A 19,696-nucleotide genomic window follows, 5' to 3' on the forward strand; every position below is an offset into this window, starting at 1 on the left:
GGATGTGGGGCCTTTTTATTCCCAGTTTACAGATGGAGAGCAGGGGGGGGGGGGACAAATAAATAAATAAAGAGAGATGAGAAGGTCTCCCAGGAGAGGCGGAGGCATGCTACTAATATGTAAGGAAACAGACCAATTTGCACAACGCCTCGTCCTGGGAATAAGGGAGAGCCGCCACCCCCGAATGATTCCGTGCATGTACCTGAGGATTGGGAGGGGAGGGGGGGTTGCGGTATAGTCTGGGGACAATCTGAAAAGGGGCTCTAGGGCTGCTTATGTGCAGGCTTCAACATCACCAACAACGATCTCCACTGGATTTACCCAATCCACCTGGAGCTATCGCAACAGCGTGTCAGCAAAGGTACAAACACACAACTGTGCAAACTTTTCAAATAGAAGACACCCCACAGCGTGAATGGCAATCATCCTAAATCACAATTTGTATATTTTATGTATATTTTAACTGAAGCCATAGAGAAATTGCTCTATATTTTAATGGTCGATAACTTGATCTTAAGGCAAAGCAACTCCACATCACATTGAAATAAGTCAAAAAGTCATTAAAAAGGGGGAAGAATAACAAGGAAACACCAAGCTACAATTTCAACTCCTTAAAATCCCCCAAGACATAAGATCTAAAAATGATGAACTATGATCTGGTGGGTTCTCTGGCAGCAAAGGAGAATGTTACAGACCTGTTCACTGACCTGGGAAATGGGCTGCAATTTCCTTAATCATTCTGGGAACGAAAAGACTAGAAAAAAGCGGCATGGAACGGGTGAACGGAAGGGGACGTGAGTCTTTCGAGGCCTTGGTGAAAGAGGGGAGAAAAAAAAAGGGAAAAGAGCCAAGGAGAGAGGGAGGAGAGGGGAAGAGTGACTAAAAGAGCAGCATCCTGAGGCCCTGGAGGGGGCTGCAACCAACCAGGTCAGCATTTCACATGTGTCACTTCCTGTTGGCCTCAGCAGGAGGAGCGTGGCATGGCATGGTGGCCAGCGGGGCACAGGGCCTGTCAGACTGACACAGGAGGTTATGCACTGGGCACACAGACGAAAGCAGGCACACATGCACGCACGCACGCACGCACGCACACGCACCCACACTCGTAAAATGTGTGCACATGCTCCTAATGAACGCATTCAAGCGGGGCGATAGTTTTCGAGAGGAAATGTGGGATAACTCATCCAGAACTTTGCCACCTCATACTGCTGTATGTAGGCCATGTGGCGTAAACATATGACATTCTCATTATAAATCGTGGGCTATGAGCAGAGGCAGAGCCGACCCGAAGCAGAAAAGACTGCGTATCAGGAAGGCATTGGAGGATCAGTGTGTGTGTCTCTCCACACGTCTTCAAGGTGAGACCCGCCATCTTTCTATTTGTCTTTCAGACAGACCTCTTCCAACTCTGCCTCTGTGCTTTGTGCAAATCCAGTCGCTCTACCTGAAATAGCACAGGGCTTGGGAAAAAACATAGTGTCTCATTGATTTTGATGTTACCTTATCCTACAGTATGTCAACCAGCGAAAGAGCGTCTACTCTAGTAGATTATCTAAATATAATTCTATAGATCGAAAGGCTTGAATCTGGTACTGATAAACAGGGTGAAGGCAGAGGTTTGTGGCGGAGGAAACACTGCTGTATTCTAAAAGTATGACTGTACTGTCTGTCTGACTCTCTTGTCCAGTGAAGTAACTCCATGCCTGTCTATCAATCCGTTTGTCCGTCTGTCTGTCTGTCTATCTGCCTACCTGACTGACTGCTCCTTATCGTCTCTCAGTCTGCCTGTCTTGCCTGTCTCTCCGGCCTGTGTTAATGCCGCTGTTTGACATTGCAAGCAGCAGGCTTTTTTTTTTTTTTTTCTCCCAGCAGCCTCGGTGGACAGTGAGCTTTAGCCTAATTGGTTCCAGAGCAGACCCTGACAGAACTCTCCTCAGCGGCACACAGCCATATTAATACCCCCCTGCCACACACACTCAAACACTCACACGCACACACACTCACACACACACACACACACAAAACAACCACAAACACAGCAATCAGTGACTAGCTCACTAATTAACGCCCTTACAAAGCATCTCATTAGCATGTGTTGTAGAGAGGGGGCAGCGGGGGAAATAAGCATTTTGGGGGGAAAAAAAATACAAAATAAGACTGGGGCGAGTGTGTATGTTAGAGTGTGTGGCTGCATGTGTATATTATTCCACTCAGGGGCCAAGGGCCTTGGTTGGCCCACCAAACAGTGGGTTGTGTCTCAGGGGAGTCCATTACAGCTCTCTGAGGGAGGCATCGGAGTCAAAGATAAGCAGAATTTTAGAGGCAATCAGGAAAAATAAATCACTGGCACACAGGCAACACTTTGGTTGTTAACCAGCAGCTTAACCTGCCCCTACTGTGAGTGGAATAGGAGATGGGTTAGGCAAGTGGCTGTGGCGAAACAGCATGTAGTTAATGGCTGGGGCAGAGGCCAAGAGCTACAGAGCTGAAAGGGTGCAAGTCTCGGTGGCCCCGCTTCGCTCTCTGTATTTTCTTTCTCTATCTGCCTTCCCCTCGCCTTCCGCTCTCCCTTCTTCTTTCCCAGCACCCATCTGCTGCTTAATCCCCTCCCAGTTTTACTGTGGCTTCATCACAGCCTGTAAAAACAGCCCCCTTTGAACCCTATAAAGGCAACCAGCATCAGGCTTATTGTAAAACACAATCATAAGGTAAATGTTTATCCCCTCTCCGCCACTCTAAACTCCCCTAATGAGCCTGCTGGAGGGGCTTCAGCGCACAGCTCGAATAGAGGCAGGGAAACAACACATTCTATTCAGATTAGGCCTGCGGTGGAGACGTGGCAGAAGTCCCATCGTGAAAATTGCATAAACACAGCAAGAAACGAATGCCACGGTAAAACGTCAGCGAAAACACAAACAGATATTGCATACTCTGGAATGCACAAAAAAAAAAAAAAAAATCTCTATCCAGTGCTAATATGTTATCTGTGAAATGTGTTAAATATGGAACGTTAGAAATTAATACTGCCTAGTGGTCATATCGGTTAAAGATTAACCAGGAGCACAAGCCGGATTTTTCTCTTCCAGGAATCTTCTGCAAAGCATGTTGTTGTGTTTATACAGCAGCCAGTCCTGGCAGAGCAGAGCATGATTGGCTGGGAAGGATGAGCCCTCTGACCCTGCCCTTCCTAACAGCCAGTGGCTGTTCTGACCTGCCCATTATCCATGTGTGACCTCCCTATTATACCCACTGTCAGAACACGGCGCTGCGTTGAACCGCCCTGCCCCACGCCGAGGATGAGCCATCACTCTCACCTCTACTCTGAACAGTAACACCCCCTCGCACAGTCAGGGAGAGAGAGAGAGAGAGAAAGAGAGAGCCTGAGTTGTGCGTAACAGTGAGTAGGTAGTTAGAGGTCAGAGGTCTTGTGCAATCGGGACGGCAGCTCCACTCCTGGCAGCCAGGGCGGAACTCTGAGAGGGACCTGGAAGTAGATATGATGACCTTTTGTACAGAGGACCCCAAAATATACCCTCTTATCAAAATGACCTTAACGCAGGAGCATGGGAAGGCGAGCAGAGTCCATCCATCATCTTAAAGATTAATCCTCCTCTCTATTCTTCTCCTGAATCTATTAATAACGTCGCCGGAGGGGAGAATTTGCTGCAAAGATTTATTCTGATATTGTGACTTTTATTCATTAGCCCATAATAGGGGGATTCCTTGAGAAGGAAATATGGAGTGAGCTTAGAGAATTTTAATCCGCAGCTCATGCTCTGTCTGAACTCTGTGGACTTCTATTAACTTGATCGTGTAATTTGCTGACAACATACACACACACACACACACACACACCACGTGCCACTGTGCTGCAAATAGGGAAGATTATCATTTACACTGGAGTGGTCACCAATCAGTTAATCTTTTGAAGTCATTGTTCATAGTTTCCATGCAGTAATTCACAAACATTTAACAGCATCTTGGATAATTCCATGCGAGGTGTGAAGCTTGAAAATCAATTTGACTACAAAATCCGGTACTTGGATCAGAGCTTTTCTCACTCATTTAGACAAAGCGGCTACATTAATAGATCTGTACACTGGATTTCACACTGTGGAGCAGCACTGACAGCCCCAGGGGCTTAGTTCAATTAGAGACTTGGGTGAGTTTAAACACTGCAGATCTACTCTTGCTCAAAGGCGTTTGTCTCTCTCTCTCTCTCTCTCTCTCTCCCTCCTTCTCTCTCTCTCTCTCCATATCTGCGCTAAGCACTCATTCTCCTTCTTCTTCAAGTCCTGCTCTCTGTAATCAACCCAGTGCTAATGGCTTATTCTTTCTGCTCCAGCACCCACATTTCACTTGTTTACTTTCCCACACTCGTAAATCTGGGGACGCGTCACAAGCACTGCGATATTAGAGCAATAATCTCAGGTAATTATCAGATGCCCTCTCCCTCTCTCTCCCTCATTTTCACTCTCTCTCTCTCCCCTGCCTGTCCCACTCCTCGCTTTTAATATCAAGACATCCACACAAGGGTTTCTCCGTCTATGTGCTCAAATGCTAAGATGGGGCCTAAACATCATCGTCAAATCTCACGTCAGCGTCCCTCAAACGAATGGGATGTATGAGGGGACAGCTGCATTCTTGAAGTTTTGAATGCCACTTACCCACTCCTGTTGTATAAGGCTGACCGCTTTGCTGGCCCGGGACAGGTTCCGACATGCCAGGATCACGTGGGCACCGTGGAGAGCAAAGGACTTGGCTGTCTCAAAGCCTGCAATGTGGAAAGAGAGAGACAGAGAGAGAGAGAGAGAGAGAGAAAGAGGATGAAAGACAGACAGACAGACAGACAAAGACACGAAAAGGAGAAGAAAAAAGATTGAGAGAAAGCAATGCTTTAAAGATTAGTTATTTTTGAAGATAACTTGGAGATTCCCAGGGCAGTTGGATCTAAGGGGGTGGGGCGGGGTGCGAGTTACAATCCCTATCAATTTTCCATATAATTTCTTTCATTGAGCAATCCAGTGGTCTAGCAGAGAGAGTTAATCATTTCTCTCTGAAGTGATGAAACTGATTGAATTAATGTGGTTCAAGACTTTTTCCTCTAAGCTCAGATAAAGTTTGGGATCCAACCACTGGCTCCCACAGAAGGTATCACTGCACATAGACGGGCTAAAGGGAAGGGACGATGGTTGCTAATTATGGTAGTAATTATACACTGATGGCATTAATTATGCAAACAACACTCATAATGGAGAAAAAGAGTGAACAATTGAAGAGACATGACATTCAAAATGAACCTTGGCGTGATATTTCAGAACATCAGAGAGCTTCTGATAAGGACATTTCTCCCATCAAACGAGGTTCTCAGATACGCACAGAATTTATCAGGCCAAGACTACTTCATGGCTCCATCCAAATCATGTAGTCACGATAAAACTGACAAAAACTGAAGATAGAGGGAGAGAAGTTCATTTCTAAATTGCAAGTCTAAATGGGTCATTTCAACCCGTAGGTTGAATTAATTTATGAGATTAACTTTTTTTTCCTTTACCATATTTTTATTTCCTTTGACATTTACTATCCTTCAAAGTCTTGTGAGAAAGAAGAAGTTTGGCCGCACCAAGCAGCGTCAAATCCTTCCAGCGTCATCTCTATACATAAACAACATTTAAATACACACACACACACACACACACCGACACAAACAAACAGATGCACACACACGCATGCACACACAGTGAGTGTCCTGATTGACAAACTGACGTGCACAGTAATTGATTGTGGCAAAGAGGGTCTGAGAGGCAGAGCAGCAGGCAGAGTGTATCAGAGGGTGGATTAATATTAACTGTAATTAGATTATACGTCTTAATCTGATTTTCATTAAGAGCAAAACTGGGAGGCCTAATTGTGAGGAGAGTGTTAAGGAGTAATATCTATTAAAACTCAAAATTGGAGTAGGATTGGAAGCCCTTTCTGACAAGTGAAGCATGGAATTAAATTATATGACACCTTATTAGGTGTAATGGAGGGGACTGTGGCCGTGTGCGGAGATCGTTTCACTCACAGGAAATGGAAATGAAAATAAAAACATCGTGACAGAAAAAAAACGAGCAGTCTGACTCGCTGAGTAAATATACACTTTAGAACAGCAGGTACACTCGCTGCTTTTGGAAAACAAATGATACAAAAGCATCCTACTGTCAAGTAAAAAATTTAAGCATTTTCACAGCGATTTCATTTCAAAGCCTATACAAAAAAAAAATCCCCTGAAATGCCACAGATGTGTGTTGTGCTATGATTAAGGTTACAGCATATTCTAAATTTCTGTAAATGAGTCAATCCATAAGCAGCAACAGACCTACTTAAATCTGCAAACAATAAAAAAAACAGTACTCTAAACATGCCATAAGTTCAACGACATTTTTTTTTTTTCATCTTTTATAAATTGAACAAGAACACTGGCTGCTGGTAAACGACAATACATCACACTCACTTGTTGTGTGTACAAACCATGAAAGTGAAATTAATCGACACCAGTGTTTTCCATAATGGAGAACAAATTAGAATATGGCAGCAACAACAACAGTAGCGCCAAAGCCATGTATTTCCAATGACAAATAACAAGGGCTTGACATTAATTGTGAAATAACGAGAGCGGCGTTGCCGTACAGAGACTCCCCGCCCTCTCGCCCATGTTGCCGGTAGAGAGGGCCGCACTGAAATTAGTTCCTGGTCAGGTGTACAACAAAGGAAGCCTGTTTGAGCATGGTATGCTGACGGAGGAACATGACGAGAGGTCAGACACGGGTTTCTGTTGCTCTGGTGGATCGACAGATGCCATAAGCTGTTTTACAACACACAGGAGGCCTAACTGCTATGTTGGGCTGTAATGATCCTCCAGGTTCTTTGTCTTCATCAGACAACAGTGGTTACAAAGCAAAGCACGGCAAAGACAGACGTGTAGGAGTAACAGTCTGTGCATGGTCAAGATATTTTAGGAGAGCCGGCAGATGAAGACGCACAGTTCAGCCCATCTGAGAAATCAAATCAGATCCTACATGCCTCTGTGATTGTTTAACCTGAATATACACAGCATTACAAAAATACAGTGAATGGCTCCACTATTGTTGAAAATGTATTTTACTGTATTGTATAAAATGAAAGAAAATCTCCATTACGCAGTGAATGCTCTTCATGGTACATTAGGATCCTGGCCCTACTGATATCCCCAATAATGAGTGTGATTTAGTGATTTCACGCTTTGTTTGTCCTCCCCGGCCCGCCGCCCCTCTCTGGATCCCCCTCATACACAGGTGTATTGGCTCAATGTAATGAGATCATTACCAGCCTCGTCAGTAAACGTGTTTATTTGGCAAACGGAGCTGCCCGCTCCGTCTTTCTCTTGATCTGCATCCAAAGAGGCATTTAACTAAAATAAGCTCTGTACAATTGAGCAAACAGAAGTCAATTCAAATCATTACAAGACCTGTGGGTAAACATGTCTAGTTCCCCAATCCCCTTTTCACCAGAGCTGAGTGTTGCACTCTAAAGAAAACAAACAGGAGAGCATCACAGACGCACATTGATATCATCTAGACATCTCAAGGCTCCAGAACCCGGTCTGTAGCATGTGTTGCTATTATCACATTACAGCATTCTTGACTGAATATGTGACCACTAGGAGAAGGTAAAAGGCCCTTCAGACTCACCAACCTCTGCTTATTGCACTATACAGCCTAATTCTAGGTAGCTGAATGCTGAATCAATCTGAATGCAATAAGTATGTAAATATTAATACAGCTCGATTCTTGCATTAAAAATCACAAGTATTAAAGCTGATCAAATTTGCACAAGTCGGTGTATCTATGATGCAGATCATGGAGATGCTGTGTTGAGGTCTACCCCTCTATCCCAAGACCCCTTGTCATTCCCTCAACACAAACTCCTGAGTGCCTCACTCAGAGTTGAGTGCACCTGTTCCCAGTGCTGCCGTGTATTTCTTGCCCCAAAAGAGGAGAACCTACAGCCCCCCAGCTTGTAAGAGCCCCTCTAATTCCCCTCCATTACTTCTAGAGGAGGGAGATGTCACCCCAAAAGTGGGATGTATGGTTAGTAATTACAGCCCAAGGTTGAGCTGTTCCAGCCGAGAGCACTGGAGTGGCTCTATTACCCCTCCCTGTCCCCTCCTGCCTCCTTCCTACCCCCCGCCGCTGTCTCACCATCCCTGTCTAGCTTCCCCCCCGCTCCACCCCCGCTCTCTTTCTCTGACCCTCTGTGTCCACCTCCAACTCCCTACGCAATCTCTCATCATGGCCTCACACCACACTGGTCACCGCTGTTCCTCCTGCAGCCACCCTTACCTGACTACCTCACACACACACAAGCTGCGAGCGAGGAAACTTGATAAACACACACCATTCGTGTTTCCGCACATACACAACGATATACGCGCAACTTGCTCGTGCACACATCTCCAGAGTATGAGGGCTATTTTCATCACTGTCATCAAAATCCCCCCTTCATGTAACTTTCATCTCCTCATCATCTGCAGACTGTAAACTCGATAGGTCTATAAACTACTTGACTACACACAATAACCCAGTACCCTTTCATTTTATTTCACTCACAGCCTTTAAGCACATATATGTATTCCATCCTCTCTCTCTAACCACTTCAGTTCTATTATATTAGAGCTGTAATCATTATTGAACCCTTCTGGCCTCCAGCATAATACTCTTTGCATGTTACACCAGTTTGGGTCTGCATAGCGAATTTCATCCAAGGTTAATAAAGTTGAATAATTTGACTAACCAACCATAACTGGTTCTCATTACGTAGCCAATAAACACATTCATCAGAGAGGACATGAAATGCCAGTTTAAAAAAAAAAAAGAAAGAAAGAAAAGAAGAGAAAAGAAAAACTCTCCTTCGATTTCCTCTGTCGCTCCGTTGCAGTAACGTAACCTACCACCAAGGAGACAGAGCGGGACCCAGACACAGACCAGCCTGTCCCACAGCAGACACACACACACACACACACACAACACTATCAGACTTCCAATATAAACAGATACACTCCGGACATCATCTAAACCGCACGCAGCCACTCAGAGATACTCAGAGACAGACAGACACACACACACACACACACACTGGGACACAGTCGCTGCATGCCACCCTCACCAGGAACATCTTTTTATCCATCTAATTCCTCCCACTATGAATAATGCATTTCCCTCCTTACCGAGGCTTGGGTTTAACGCATCGCTGCGCGGGTCTTTAAGGGGGTCCTCATTCATAAACAGCAGTGCAGTAAATACCAGGGCTTTGCAGCCAATTTAATGGCAGTTATGCTTAACAAATCTGCCTCAATCTAATGATCAGCCACAAAGCTAGGCTATGGGTTTAATCTGCACACAGGCTCCCCCGGCGCCGCGACTCACTGCATCTGCTTAGGGATCTCTCCATCCAGAGAGAGGAGAGCACAGGCCTGACACTTAATCCACCAAACACAACACCAGGATCAACACAAACATAGAACAATGTTAGGCTTTCATGAATAAGAATAACATTCAAAGTCCTAAAACACTGCAGGGACTGATGTTTAGAGATATTGATGGCACTGAAACATTATGACACGCTCTGTCCCAAATCCCTGCTATTCCCAGCCCGGCCTGCCTAAGTCTTTGCTGCTTCTTATTCCAACACTGACCCTCCACCCAAACAAAAACACCATGTGGAATTTGGCGCATGCATTTAGATTGAGTGGAGATTTCCCCACTGCGGGTCTCTGTTTATAGCAGGGGCACTGATGGGGATAGGAAGGGCCTAAGTTAAAAAAAATAAATTCTACACATGTCGACATAAAATGAATAAACAATGCAAATATAGAAAAAATAACATAATTTGTAAGGGCATCCAATCTTTTTAAGTTGGCAAGGGCTCAATGACTGATATTCCAGTGAAAGTGCTTGTCGAGGGGGAAAAAAAGCAGCTAATACTGAAAATAAGATCATGCCTCAGTATAGTTTTTTTGTCTTGCATGCGTCAGACATGCGGTATTTATGGTTTACAAATAGCATGTGGACGATATAGATAGATGTGCCTACCTGCATGTTCTGCTACAGTGAGTCAGAGGGTCAACATGTTATTCCTGACCACCACTCAACATACGTTACATTGACAAAATAGCACCTGAGAGCCTAAGAGACTCCCCTGACAGCTGAACACATACATGTAGCCGCATACAGCTCCCTACAGAGCTGTCACGGGGCAAAAACGGCCGCGACCACAATACAAATATAGTTTTGCCTCAACAGAAAAAAAAATCTATTTTTAGAGGAAGGTCTTGAGGAAGGTTTCTTTTTTTTACAGTTCAAGTGACAGACGTGGAAAGAAAAAGACAAAAGTTAACAAAATGAAAATGAGGGACTTTCCTGTTGTGCAGTCATAACATGTTAAGAAGGAAAGCATTCCACCTGTGAGTCCAGTGAGAGCCAGAGATATCATGAAAATGGCCCTTTAAGGACAACTGTGCCACGGACCCCTGGCCAGTAAATAACCTGAGTTAGTTGATAGGGGGGGAATTAGAGCCAGAGCAGGAGTGTGTAATGGGGATGGATAGGAGGCCTGAGCCCGGGTCAAAGCTGCTTAGGAATCAATGCTGAGGTACAGGTGTACGACCACAGGTCTATAAGAGTGAGAAAACCTTTAAAGAGAGGGGTGCAGAGAGAGAGAGAGAGAAGGAGAAATAGGGGGAAAACAAACCGCGATCATTCATTTCCATTATCACAATTAAAAACACTATTCAGGTTGGTACTGGGTTTTTAATTTACAAAAGAAAACGGAGAGGAGGAAGGACTAATGTTGTGAACCGAGCGCAGCGATCGCATCGGCAAGACAAACCACAGCCGTGTCTCGCCTCCCAGCACTGCTGCTGGAATGGAGTTTCAAGGCTGGTCACAAAACCATTGACGATTACATTTCATGCATAAATAAACTCATATATGTGCACTTCAACTGCATGTGCGTAAAGAGCTAAATTAAAAGGGCTGAAATGGAAATTTGCTAATTAAATAATATCCCACTATAACTAATAAAAATGTCACATAGCACCAGTGGAGAAAAAATAACACTGAAGAAAATGAAAATAGCCTTGACACATGAATTAAAATACTATTGATGTCATTAAAATGCTAAGTGTGTCCAACCAATTGGCATAAGCACATTTCACTGGTGGGCTAGTAGAATGTCAAAGGAGCACAGTAGCAGTAGCAATTACTGTTAGCATACTGTTAATAATGGGTGCTGCATATTTAGTGTCTGGTGCACTTGGAGAAAAGTAGAACAAAGGTTATGTTAATATAGGATTAATATGCATTTACACATAATAAAAAAAAGTATGTGTATGTGCTTTTTGTTGCATTATTGTACAAAATATTTCTTGTTTCAGGAGAGGGAGAAAATATTAATTTACTAAGTACATTAGAGCAGAGGAAGAACAGAGATTGACTTTATTATTATAGACTTTTTCCACTAAGGCGAAAAACAGGCACGTGTGATGCGGTGTGTATGAAAACATTGAAAGCCATGATAACAAGAAGCGTTATAGAGCTCCTGTGCCCTCTTGTGGTGAAATCCAACTCTCTCCATGGCTCTTTCAAACCACTGTTCATCTCCTTACAACCAAAAGCAATTTACAAATGCTTCAACATTTTTTTTATTTTTGTGTCTACATCGTTTGACACAGTATGTATATATGAATGTTTATGTCATCACCAGTTTGTGACAGCTAGATCCCTAGACCAGGATTTTATTTTTACATGTCATGTTTAGTTTAGGTTTGCGGCTTGAATGTGGTTCATTTCACGGTCAAAGTTGTTCCAAATTTAGGACAAACTTATTCACCGACATTTAAACATTTAGTTAAGAGTGAAGTTCATATAGTCATCAAGGTCAGCGAGATATTAAGGACTTTGCAACCTCCTTTGTTCAGTTAAGATCCCCAGACTGCTGCTAATCTGAATATTGGTGCCTCGCAGCATCTCGTAATATATAATGTACACCCAGCAATTACACTGCCCTGACGTTCCCTGGGACAAAGGATTTGAATATAAAGACAATTAACGATTTTATGTTTATTTGATTTCCCTCACGCTGTCGTTATCTATCCCGAACAAAGCAGCAAGTCTGAATAAATGGCCACCACTTGTGCTAATTTAAACTAAAAGACAGAGGAAATACATTTGTTTCCAGACCATTATATAGTGAGCCATGCATTTGCTGGGTACAAATGGACACCATTCATTACAGTTAACAATGACATCCAATTCAGCCCAGCTAATGAACTTCAATACAATCATGTTCGGTATTAAGGAATGATTTGTTGAGTCTAAGTGTATCATTTTGGAGGCTAATGCTGATGAATGCCTCGTTTTAGTGGGATAAGATGGGGACGCTGCTCACAGGGAATAGAGATGGTCTTGACAAGCGCCCTCCAAGTACAGCGTAATACCACATCACCACCTACTGGTTCCATCATGAAAATACACTTTACTGCATGCACCATGCTTCTGACACCGCTACACAGAGAAGTGGAAATTACACAATGCAGGATTTTATTGAACTCACCAATCCCTGAGTTGCCCCCGGTGATGAGGACAACTTTGTCAGAGAGGTCGCGGCCCTGCAGGATCTCCAGGGCAGCCGTATTCCCATCATACCGCTTCGGCTTCACCACCACATCCTCCACGGTGAATGCCTGGCGCGGGTCGAAATATGTGGTCCGCTTGTTAATGTGACTGAGGATGACAGAGGAGAAAAGGGGATGGGAAGTGGGGAATGAAATGATCAAAACAATTTAAGAAGATGGTGATTATTACAGAGAAAAGCAAAAAAAAAAGGAGTCCTGGGTTCTTCTGGGTCAGGCTGATGGACACTGAGCATTTGTCTTCCGTGGCATGTGAAGCAAAAAGGACCCTGTTTGCTTGTAACCAATAACATCTGGGACTTACTCGACATAAAATATCTGTCCTTTTGCATCAGTTTCTTGCTCCCATCCATAAGGTAAATCTGTGGGGGAAAAGATAAACATCCCATTGTTTTAAACTGTGCATAACCACAATGCATGAGAAGCAATAATTTCCCTTGAAAAATCTGAGACAGAACATAACAGAGGCAATCACAGGCAAGACGTGCACTATTTTCATAAACTCTGCATCTTCAGCCGCCAACTTCTGGTGGGTCCTCTGATTCATTTCATTGGAGAGATGAAATATCACACTTGCAAAAAAAAAATGTAAAGAGCCCTTGCCTTGAGTAATAGAGTAATCATTTGCAGGTGGAATTAGCAGAGAGAATAACAAGTGAATCACGCAAACCTCCAGCACAGCGCTTTTTCTTCCCTGTCTTGGGGTGCTCCCACTGCGTCTTCATCTCATCGTGGCTGTGGGCAGACACAGAAAATCAAAGAGAGGAAGGCAGTGATTTACCTGACATGCTGAAACAATATGAGGATCATATGCTTGCAATCATAATTATTACCATCAACCTGGAGGATGGTGGCACGCTGCCCCACCGGTGATGGGGCTTTATGGACTCAAAGTTGGCAAAGGATCACAAGATTACATGCATTTCGCAGCCTCTTACTCATTGCATTAATGTTACTGCCTGAAACACTCAGGCTACAAACTGTGCAGCAGGGGAGACTGTGTTGGGCATTAAATAAACACTGACTTAGCTTCAAAGTGACATCAGTTTAACAGCCATGTAGCTATCGGATGATCACCGGTATAATCCCTGGTGACTGAAGCCCAATTTAACCCAAACCGCACAAGTCCAGAAATCATAGTCAGCTAACTGAGGTTATGAGATTATTGATGTTCAGGTGTCCTCGTTACTTGTGAGAGCTCACTTACTTTGCATAGTAAACCCATCCATCTTTGGTAGATCTCTCTTCCCACCCGGGAGGTAACTCGTCCTCACTGTCGGTATCGTCCATACCGGCGTATTTCAGGGCTGCCATAACTCCAGATTTTACACGTGAACGACGGTCAAGCCGATATATATGAACATATATGTGCACATACACCCGCAGGAATCTCTATTGCAGGAATGACTGCAGCTGTCAGACCAGAGGATTGCAATCTTTCTCCAGCACTTCCGCAACAACACGGTGACGCCGCCGAAGTGCAGCATGGGAAATGGAGTCTTCACAGGCGCTCCTCGGCTGCACAATTTGCCTTGATGTCTGACTGTTATTAATACTGATTATCAAATGTTATCGCAAAGGTATTATGATTGTTGCCCAGAATAACTTAATTTATCATAATAACATCCAATATTCCAGTATATGGAGGCATCTATGGCTAGAAAGGGAAGGCAGACAGAAGATTAACCCCATGTTTGAATTAAAGTTGACCATATCTTCCTAAAATTGTCCAGATCCAAGTGTATTGCAACAATAAATACAGTGTCATTATTACTTTGGTGTAATTTTTGAGAAACAAATGCACGACCGTAGGCACCTGATTATGTGTAGAGGTGTGTGTGTGTGTGTGTGTGTGTGTGATGGTGGTGGTGGTGGTGGGGGAGCATAACCGAAGGAAGCCGGAGGCATGGAGACATGATATTTATTACCATAGCACACCTGTACACCTGGTGCACCTGGTGTTACCTTGGTTGTTATGGAATTGCAATCCATATGGGATTATAATACACAACATGAAAATGAGTGCAAAATGCTGTTCATCTGAGCGTCGGTCTGGCCTGACACTCTTTTTTGCTACGAAGTCTGTGTTGTGTTTGAATGGATAGATGATGATGAAGATGATGATGATGAGGAATGATACAAGGACAACTCCTGCCTTGCCAGCTTGGGGGTGGCCATCATTTCTTAAAGTAATGATGGCCACTCGTTTTTCTTTAGTTAGCTGATTGGTTCTTGCCATAATATGAATTTTAACAGTTGTCCAATAGGGCTGTCGGCTGTGTAGTAACCTGACTTCTGCACAACACAACTGATGGTCCCAACCCCATTGATAAAGCAAGAAATTCAACTAATTAACCCTGATAAGGCACACCTGTGAAGTGAAAACCATTTCAGGTGACTACCTCTTGAAGCTCATCAAGAGAATGCCAAGAGTGTGCAAAGCAGTAATCAGAGCAAAGGGTGGCTATTTTGAAGAAACTAGAATATAAAACATGTTTTCAGTTATTTCACCTTTTTTTCTTAAGTACATAACTCCACATGTGTTCATTCATAGTTTTGATTCCTTCAGTTAGAATCTACAATGTAAATAATCATGAAAATAAAGAAAACGCATTGAATGAGAAGGTGTGTCCAAACTTTTGGCCTGTACTGTACCTGTATAAAACACAATAATATCAACACAGAAACTTCAAAGGACAGAGGTTTCTACATGCACATCTTAAGAAAAAAAAAAAAAAAAAACAGAAAACAAAAGGCTACATTAGAGAAACCATGCAGGAGCTTCACTAGCCAAGCTTGAGATTGGTAAAGTAGCATACTAAAAACAGTGCAAAGTAAGATTTGTGCCTAGCGGTTTCACCCCGTTTTAACACGCTGGGAGCAGCTGTGGAGTTCCACCTCTCCTCAGCATGGCCTGCCCCTCACTGAGGAGAGCAGCAAGACTCCACAGGTGGTGGCATCATTAAAGTGTCAAAGGTCATGCAACAAAAATACCATCATCAAAATAAAAGCTCCCAATAGAAGTGCAAACAAAAACTGGTACGTGCATGGAAAAACTGCAAAGCCTGAGCAGAAATGGGGGATGGATTATTAGTGAAATATAAAGCTATTACATTAATACATCGATTACATGTGAATGAAAGTAAAACTAAAATATACATCAAACAGAGTTACTATACAATTACTATTTAATATGAGCCACCGTTCAGGATTAGAATTCAAGATTAGAGGTCAGGATCTACTCATCGCTCTTGTTTCTTTTTATATATATATTTTTACTGGTAGGTGTCTCTTACAGGCTGTCTTTGTGATATGTTGAGCATGATTTTAAATGTGGCATTTTGGATAATTAAATTTAAAGTGACTTTTGTGCTTTGGGGCCAGCAACTAATATTTCTGCTCAGTGGGTATGCAGTAGCAGGAAACTTGATGACATTCATGTTTTGACAGAATGCATCTATTTTGCTCCAGGTCCAGCTCGCCACACTTTTTTCACTCAAGCACTCCCACACATATGTCCCATGTTTCTGTGTTCATTAAGAAGTGCTCACGTTTTCATCCAGTGTGCTCTGATGACAAGAAAACAGTGGGGACACACAGACATTGATGATGTCACACATGGCTTAGAAAAAGCAGAAGTGGTTGAACGATGGAACTGAGTCTGCAGAAATGCTGAACGTACAGCAGTCACATACCCTCGACTGTCGTGATGCTCAGCTGAACACATTTGATCTCAACAACAATGTGCCATCTTGCTTAGAGGGCAAGATGTCAGTCTGACAGCGTGGGCCATGACTCTGAGCTCAATATGTAGAACTGAAATCCAAGTAAACTGTATGTGCATCATGTTGTGTCTCTCTGCTATAACATGTTTTCCATCCCTTACAGAAATCTCACATGATGTCTTGTCTTCACATGTTCCATGTCTAAGAAAAAAAAATCACAAGTAGCCAAAATTAATTCATACATAATATGTATGTGTCTGAAAGGGATGGACAGTCATTTTCACAAAGCCTATCCATCTTAAGTACCTTTTCCATTACTTTATTTTCCTTAAAACATATTAAGCCTTAAGCAGTCAGTGTCTATCCTGACATTGTATTTTGACGCAGGAGATCTCAGACCGGATTACAGACTGATGAGGCCATCAGTACACAAGCTTTTTCATCTGGTGCTCACTGAAAGGGAACGTGGCTCCGGGCCCACAGTGTCTGTGCTGATAAGTGGAAGCCAGAGCGTTCTCAGTGCCGAAGATAACTGTGTGCCATCTGGTGCACAAGGTTGCACAAAAAAAAAATCAAACTAGTTTGAGAGGGCAAAGTTATCCCTTATCCAACACAAGAGGAGCTTGAAAATACTGACAGAGGATTTGCCCAAATAGCTCAGCACCTAGCCTTCAGTAACACAGTAGGTGCTATTGATGGAAACCACCTAAACAGTTCAAGGATGACTATTTAAATTCCATGTAACTATTCAAATGCAAGCCATTTTTGATTGTAAAAGGTGATTCATCAGTATCTTTACTGGGTTTCCCAGGTCTGTCTATGATACCAGAATATGAAAAAACAGACCATGCAGAGTATCCACAGGAAGGAGGCTGTGTTTTAGAGGGTAACCATGTTTGGTGGAACTGGTAACAGTTATAACCCCTTACTGTATGGCCTCAGGTCCAGTCCTGCAATGACTCAGCCACTGCCGTGTCAGGGCACAATCCAGTTCTGAGTGTATCTTTGATATGATAAAACAAGGTGGAGGTGCACCTTGTCCATGTCATTGGAGGTGAATGCTTGATTCTGCAGCGGCTGACCAGTGAAGATGTTCTGGAGCCAGAGCCTGTAAATGATGGAAGTGAACCTCCCTCACCACCTGATGATGGGAAGAATCATGAGTGGAGCTCATCTCAGAGACAGGCTTAGTACCCAAGTCTCTGCCCTGCTCCACATTTAATGGAGCATGATTACATTTAAATGCCCAACTTGGTCCTCATATGCAGTTATGTTCTCACTTTGAAATACTTGGAAATTGTGTTTGTGTGCTTTTTGACGCACATATGGTGAATGATTCAGCATTTTTCTTTTAAATTGCCTTCAAGTTAACTGATCAAACTGATTTAAAGATAACACTATACATATGTGACATCTGTTAGTTATCTTTTTCCTCTGAAGTGTGGTCAAAGAAATAAACTTTGCTGAGTGATGCACCAAAGGACTGGAGCAATGTTATTTTTCCAAGTTTTAATGACACAAATGAAGTGAACAGAAGTATACATAGATTATCTTTATACTGTACATGTCATGTTGTAAGGTTTTACCAGTACAAGTTTGAACCCCAAAGCACAACAATAAGGCTGCAGAGGATAGTCAATTTAGTAGTGAAAAGCAGAGGAGCAGTCAGCAGGCAAACAAAAGCCGATGAGGAGCAGGCAGGGAATCCAGGGCCCAAAACAGGTGGACAGGCAAAAGGGAGAAATACACTTGAGAGCTTGGCATAAGCACATGAGGGAGTGAGCCACAGGTGAGGAGATGGGCAGGGAAAACCAGGTAGTGCTAATGAGCAGACTGCATGGGCTGAGAAGGTGTGTGTGTGTGGGGGGGGGTGTTCTGAAATGACAGGAGAGTTAGTGAAGAGACATGAAAACAGAGCCAGATAAGAACAAACTAAGATTTGGGCTTCCTAACACACACACAAATATCTGATGCTGAGTATGAGCCCTCAGGTCCATGCAAGGAACTTGAAATGGAGGACACGCATCATTGCCCTTGCAAAGAAATGTGTTCACTGCACTGGGCTGACTTCCAAATTCAAGTCGGTGGTAACTATGAACATTTACTGCTTTTAGCAAGCAGCTAGAGCATAACACGTCTTCGCAGTCACACTTTACTGCCCTGCAGGTACGTTGTCAGTGTAGCGACTAATCACAATCTGCATTTTATTCTGAAGTTGCCAAATGACCATGGCAAACACTTGTCTGTCTGCTCCATTCAAGTTCTGTGGGTCCACCTGAGGAAAACAGACTGACCCGTGTCACACAGGTGCTTTGGCCTATGACTTCATTCACTGCCTTATTTGTGAGTTCCTGTGAAATAACATGCAATAATCAGGACACACAACAAAACAGCATTTCCTATATTTGAACACTTTGCTTTTTCAATTCTGTATACATGAGCCCTCTTTTTATTTGTATGCAGAATGTGTTTGTGTGTGTGTGTGTGTGTTATTCAAGATTATTTGCACTACAATGACTAAGGCAGTACCATCACAAAGAAATGTTAGAGTGCTTATTTGTATCGTGCCACTGAATACTTGACCCTGTGTTTTCTCCTCACGCTCAGTGTTTGCTCCCTGTTGGGAAGACAGTCGCTATTTGAAGAAGGTAGTGTGAGGACAAAATAAGGTGTTATCTGTTCAAAGGACTTGAAACAAACTCTCACCTGACATTTGAATCTTTGTTATGTTTTGCAACTTGAGGCACAGATGATAACAACATAATGTCAGAGAAGCGATGCATGAAATACCTGGCACAAGACCACTTCTAAGCAATATCAGGGTGAAATGGGTGTGGCCATTCGGGGCAATTTGCACGCTTAGCATTTTGGACATGAATATGTACTGATGATGGCGATACCACAAGTGTGGGCAAGTTGGAACTGGGTGCAAATTGTGATTGGTCATTTGCCTTGACAGGTATATAGACTGGAATATCATCGGCATAGCCAAGAGTCAGCATGTAAATAGTGAACAGCAACAGTGGTTAATAGATATTGTAGAAAATACTATGCATTCTGTCAAACAGATGGTAACCATTAAAGGGCCACATTACTCAGTGTAGCTTGCAATAGATGGCAATTTAGAAATATATTGTGACTGACTGTATTGAGGGATTTGCTCAAATTTAGAAGGCTAACACTGAGGAGTCAGAAACTGAGGTAAACAGCAGGTTTACCAGTTTGTGATTGCAGTGTTGGTGCTATAATAACCTGAAAT

At 43.2% G+C, this 19,696-nt stretch overlaps 1 protein-coding gene across 1 annotated transcript in view; it reads right to left on the bottom strand.

Moving 5' to 3' along the window:
* Positions 1–14,300, bottom strand: part of wwox (WW domain containing oxidoreductase) — a 134,735-nt gene extending 120,435 nt beyond the window's left edge. Inside the window, exons 1-5 of the mRNA XM_030053778.1 lie at positions 13,920–14,300; positions 13,383–13,447; positions 13,017–13,074; positions 12,634–12,803; positions 4,668–4,774 (exon numbers count right to left, since the gene is read on the bottom strand). Of these exons, the coding sequence (XP_029909638.1) occupies positions 4,668–4,774; positions 12,634–12,803; positions 13,017–13,074; positions 13,383–13,447; positions 13,920–14,026 (507 nt within the window). The 5' untranslated portion in view covers positions 14,027–14,300. The remainder of the gene's footprint in view (positions 1–4,667; positions 4,775–12,633; positions 12,804–13,016; positions 13,075–13,382; positions 13,448–13,919) is intronic.
* Positions 14,301–19,696: the final 5,396 nt, after the last annotated feature.

Source organism: Myripristis murdjan, chromosome 6 (genome assembly GCF_902150065.1).
Source record: "Myripristis murdjan chromosome 6, fMyrMur1.1, whole genome shotgun sequence".
Classification (NCBI taxonomy): domain Eukaryota; kingdom Metazoa; phylum Chordata; class Actinopteri; order Holocentriformes; family Holocentridae; genus Myripristis; species Myripristis murdjan.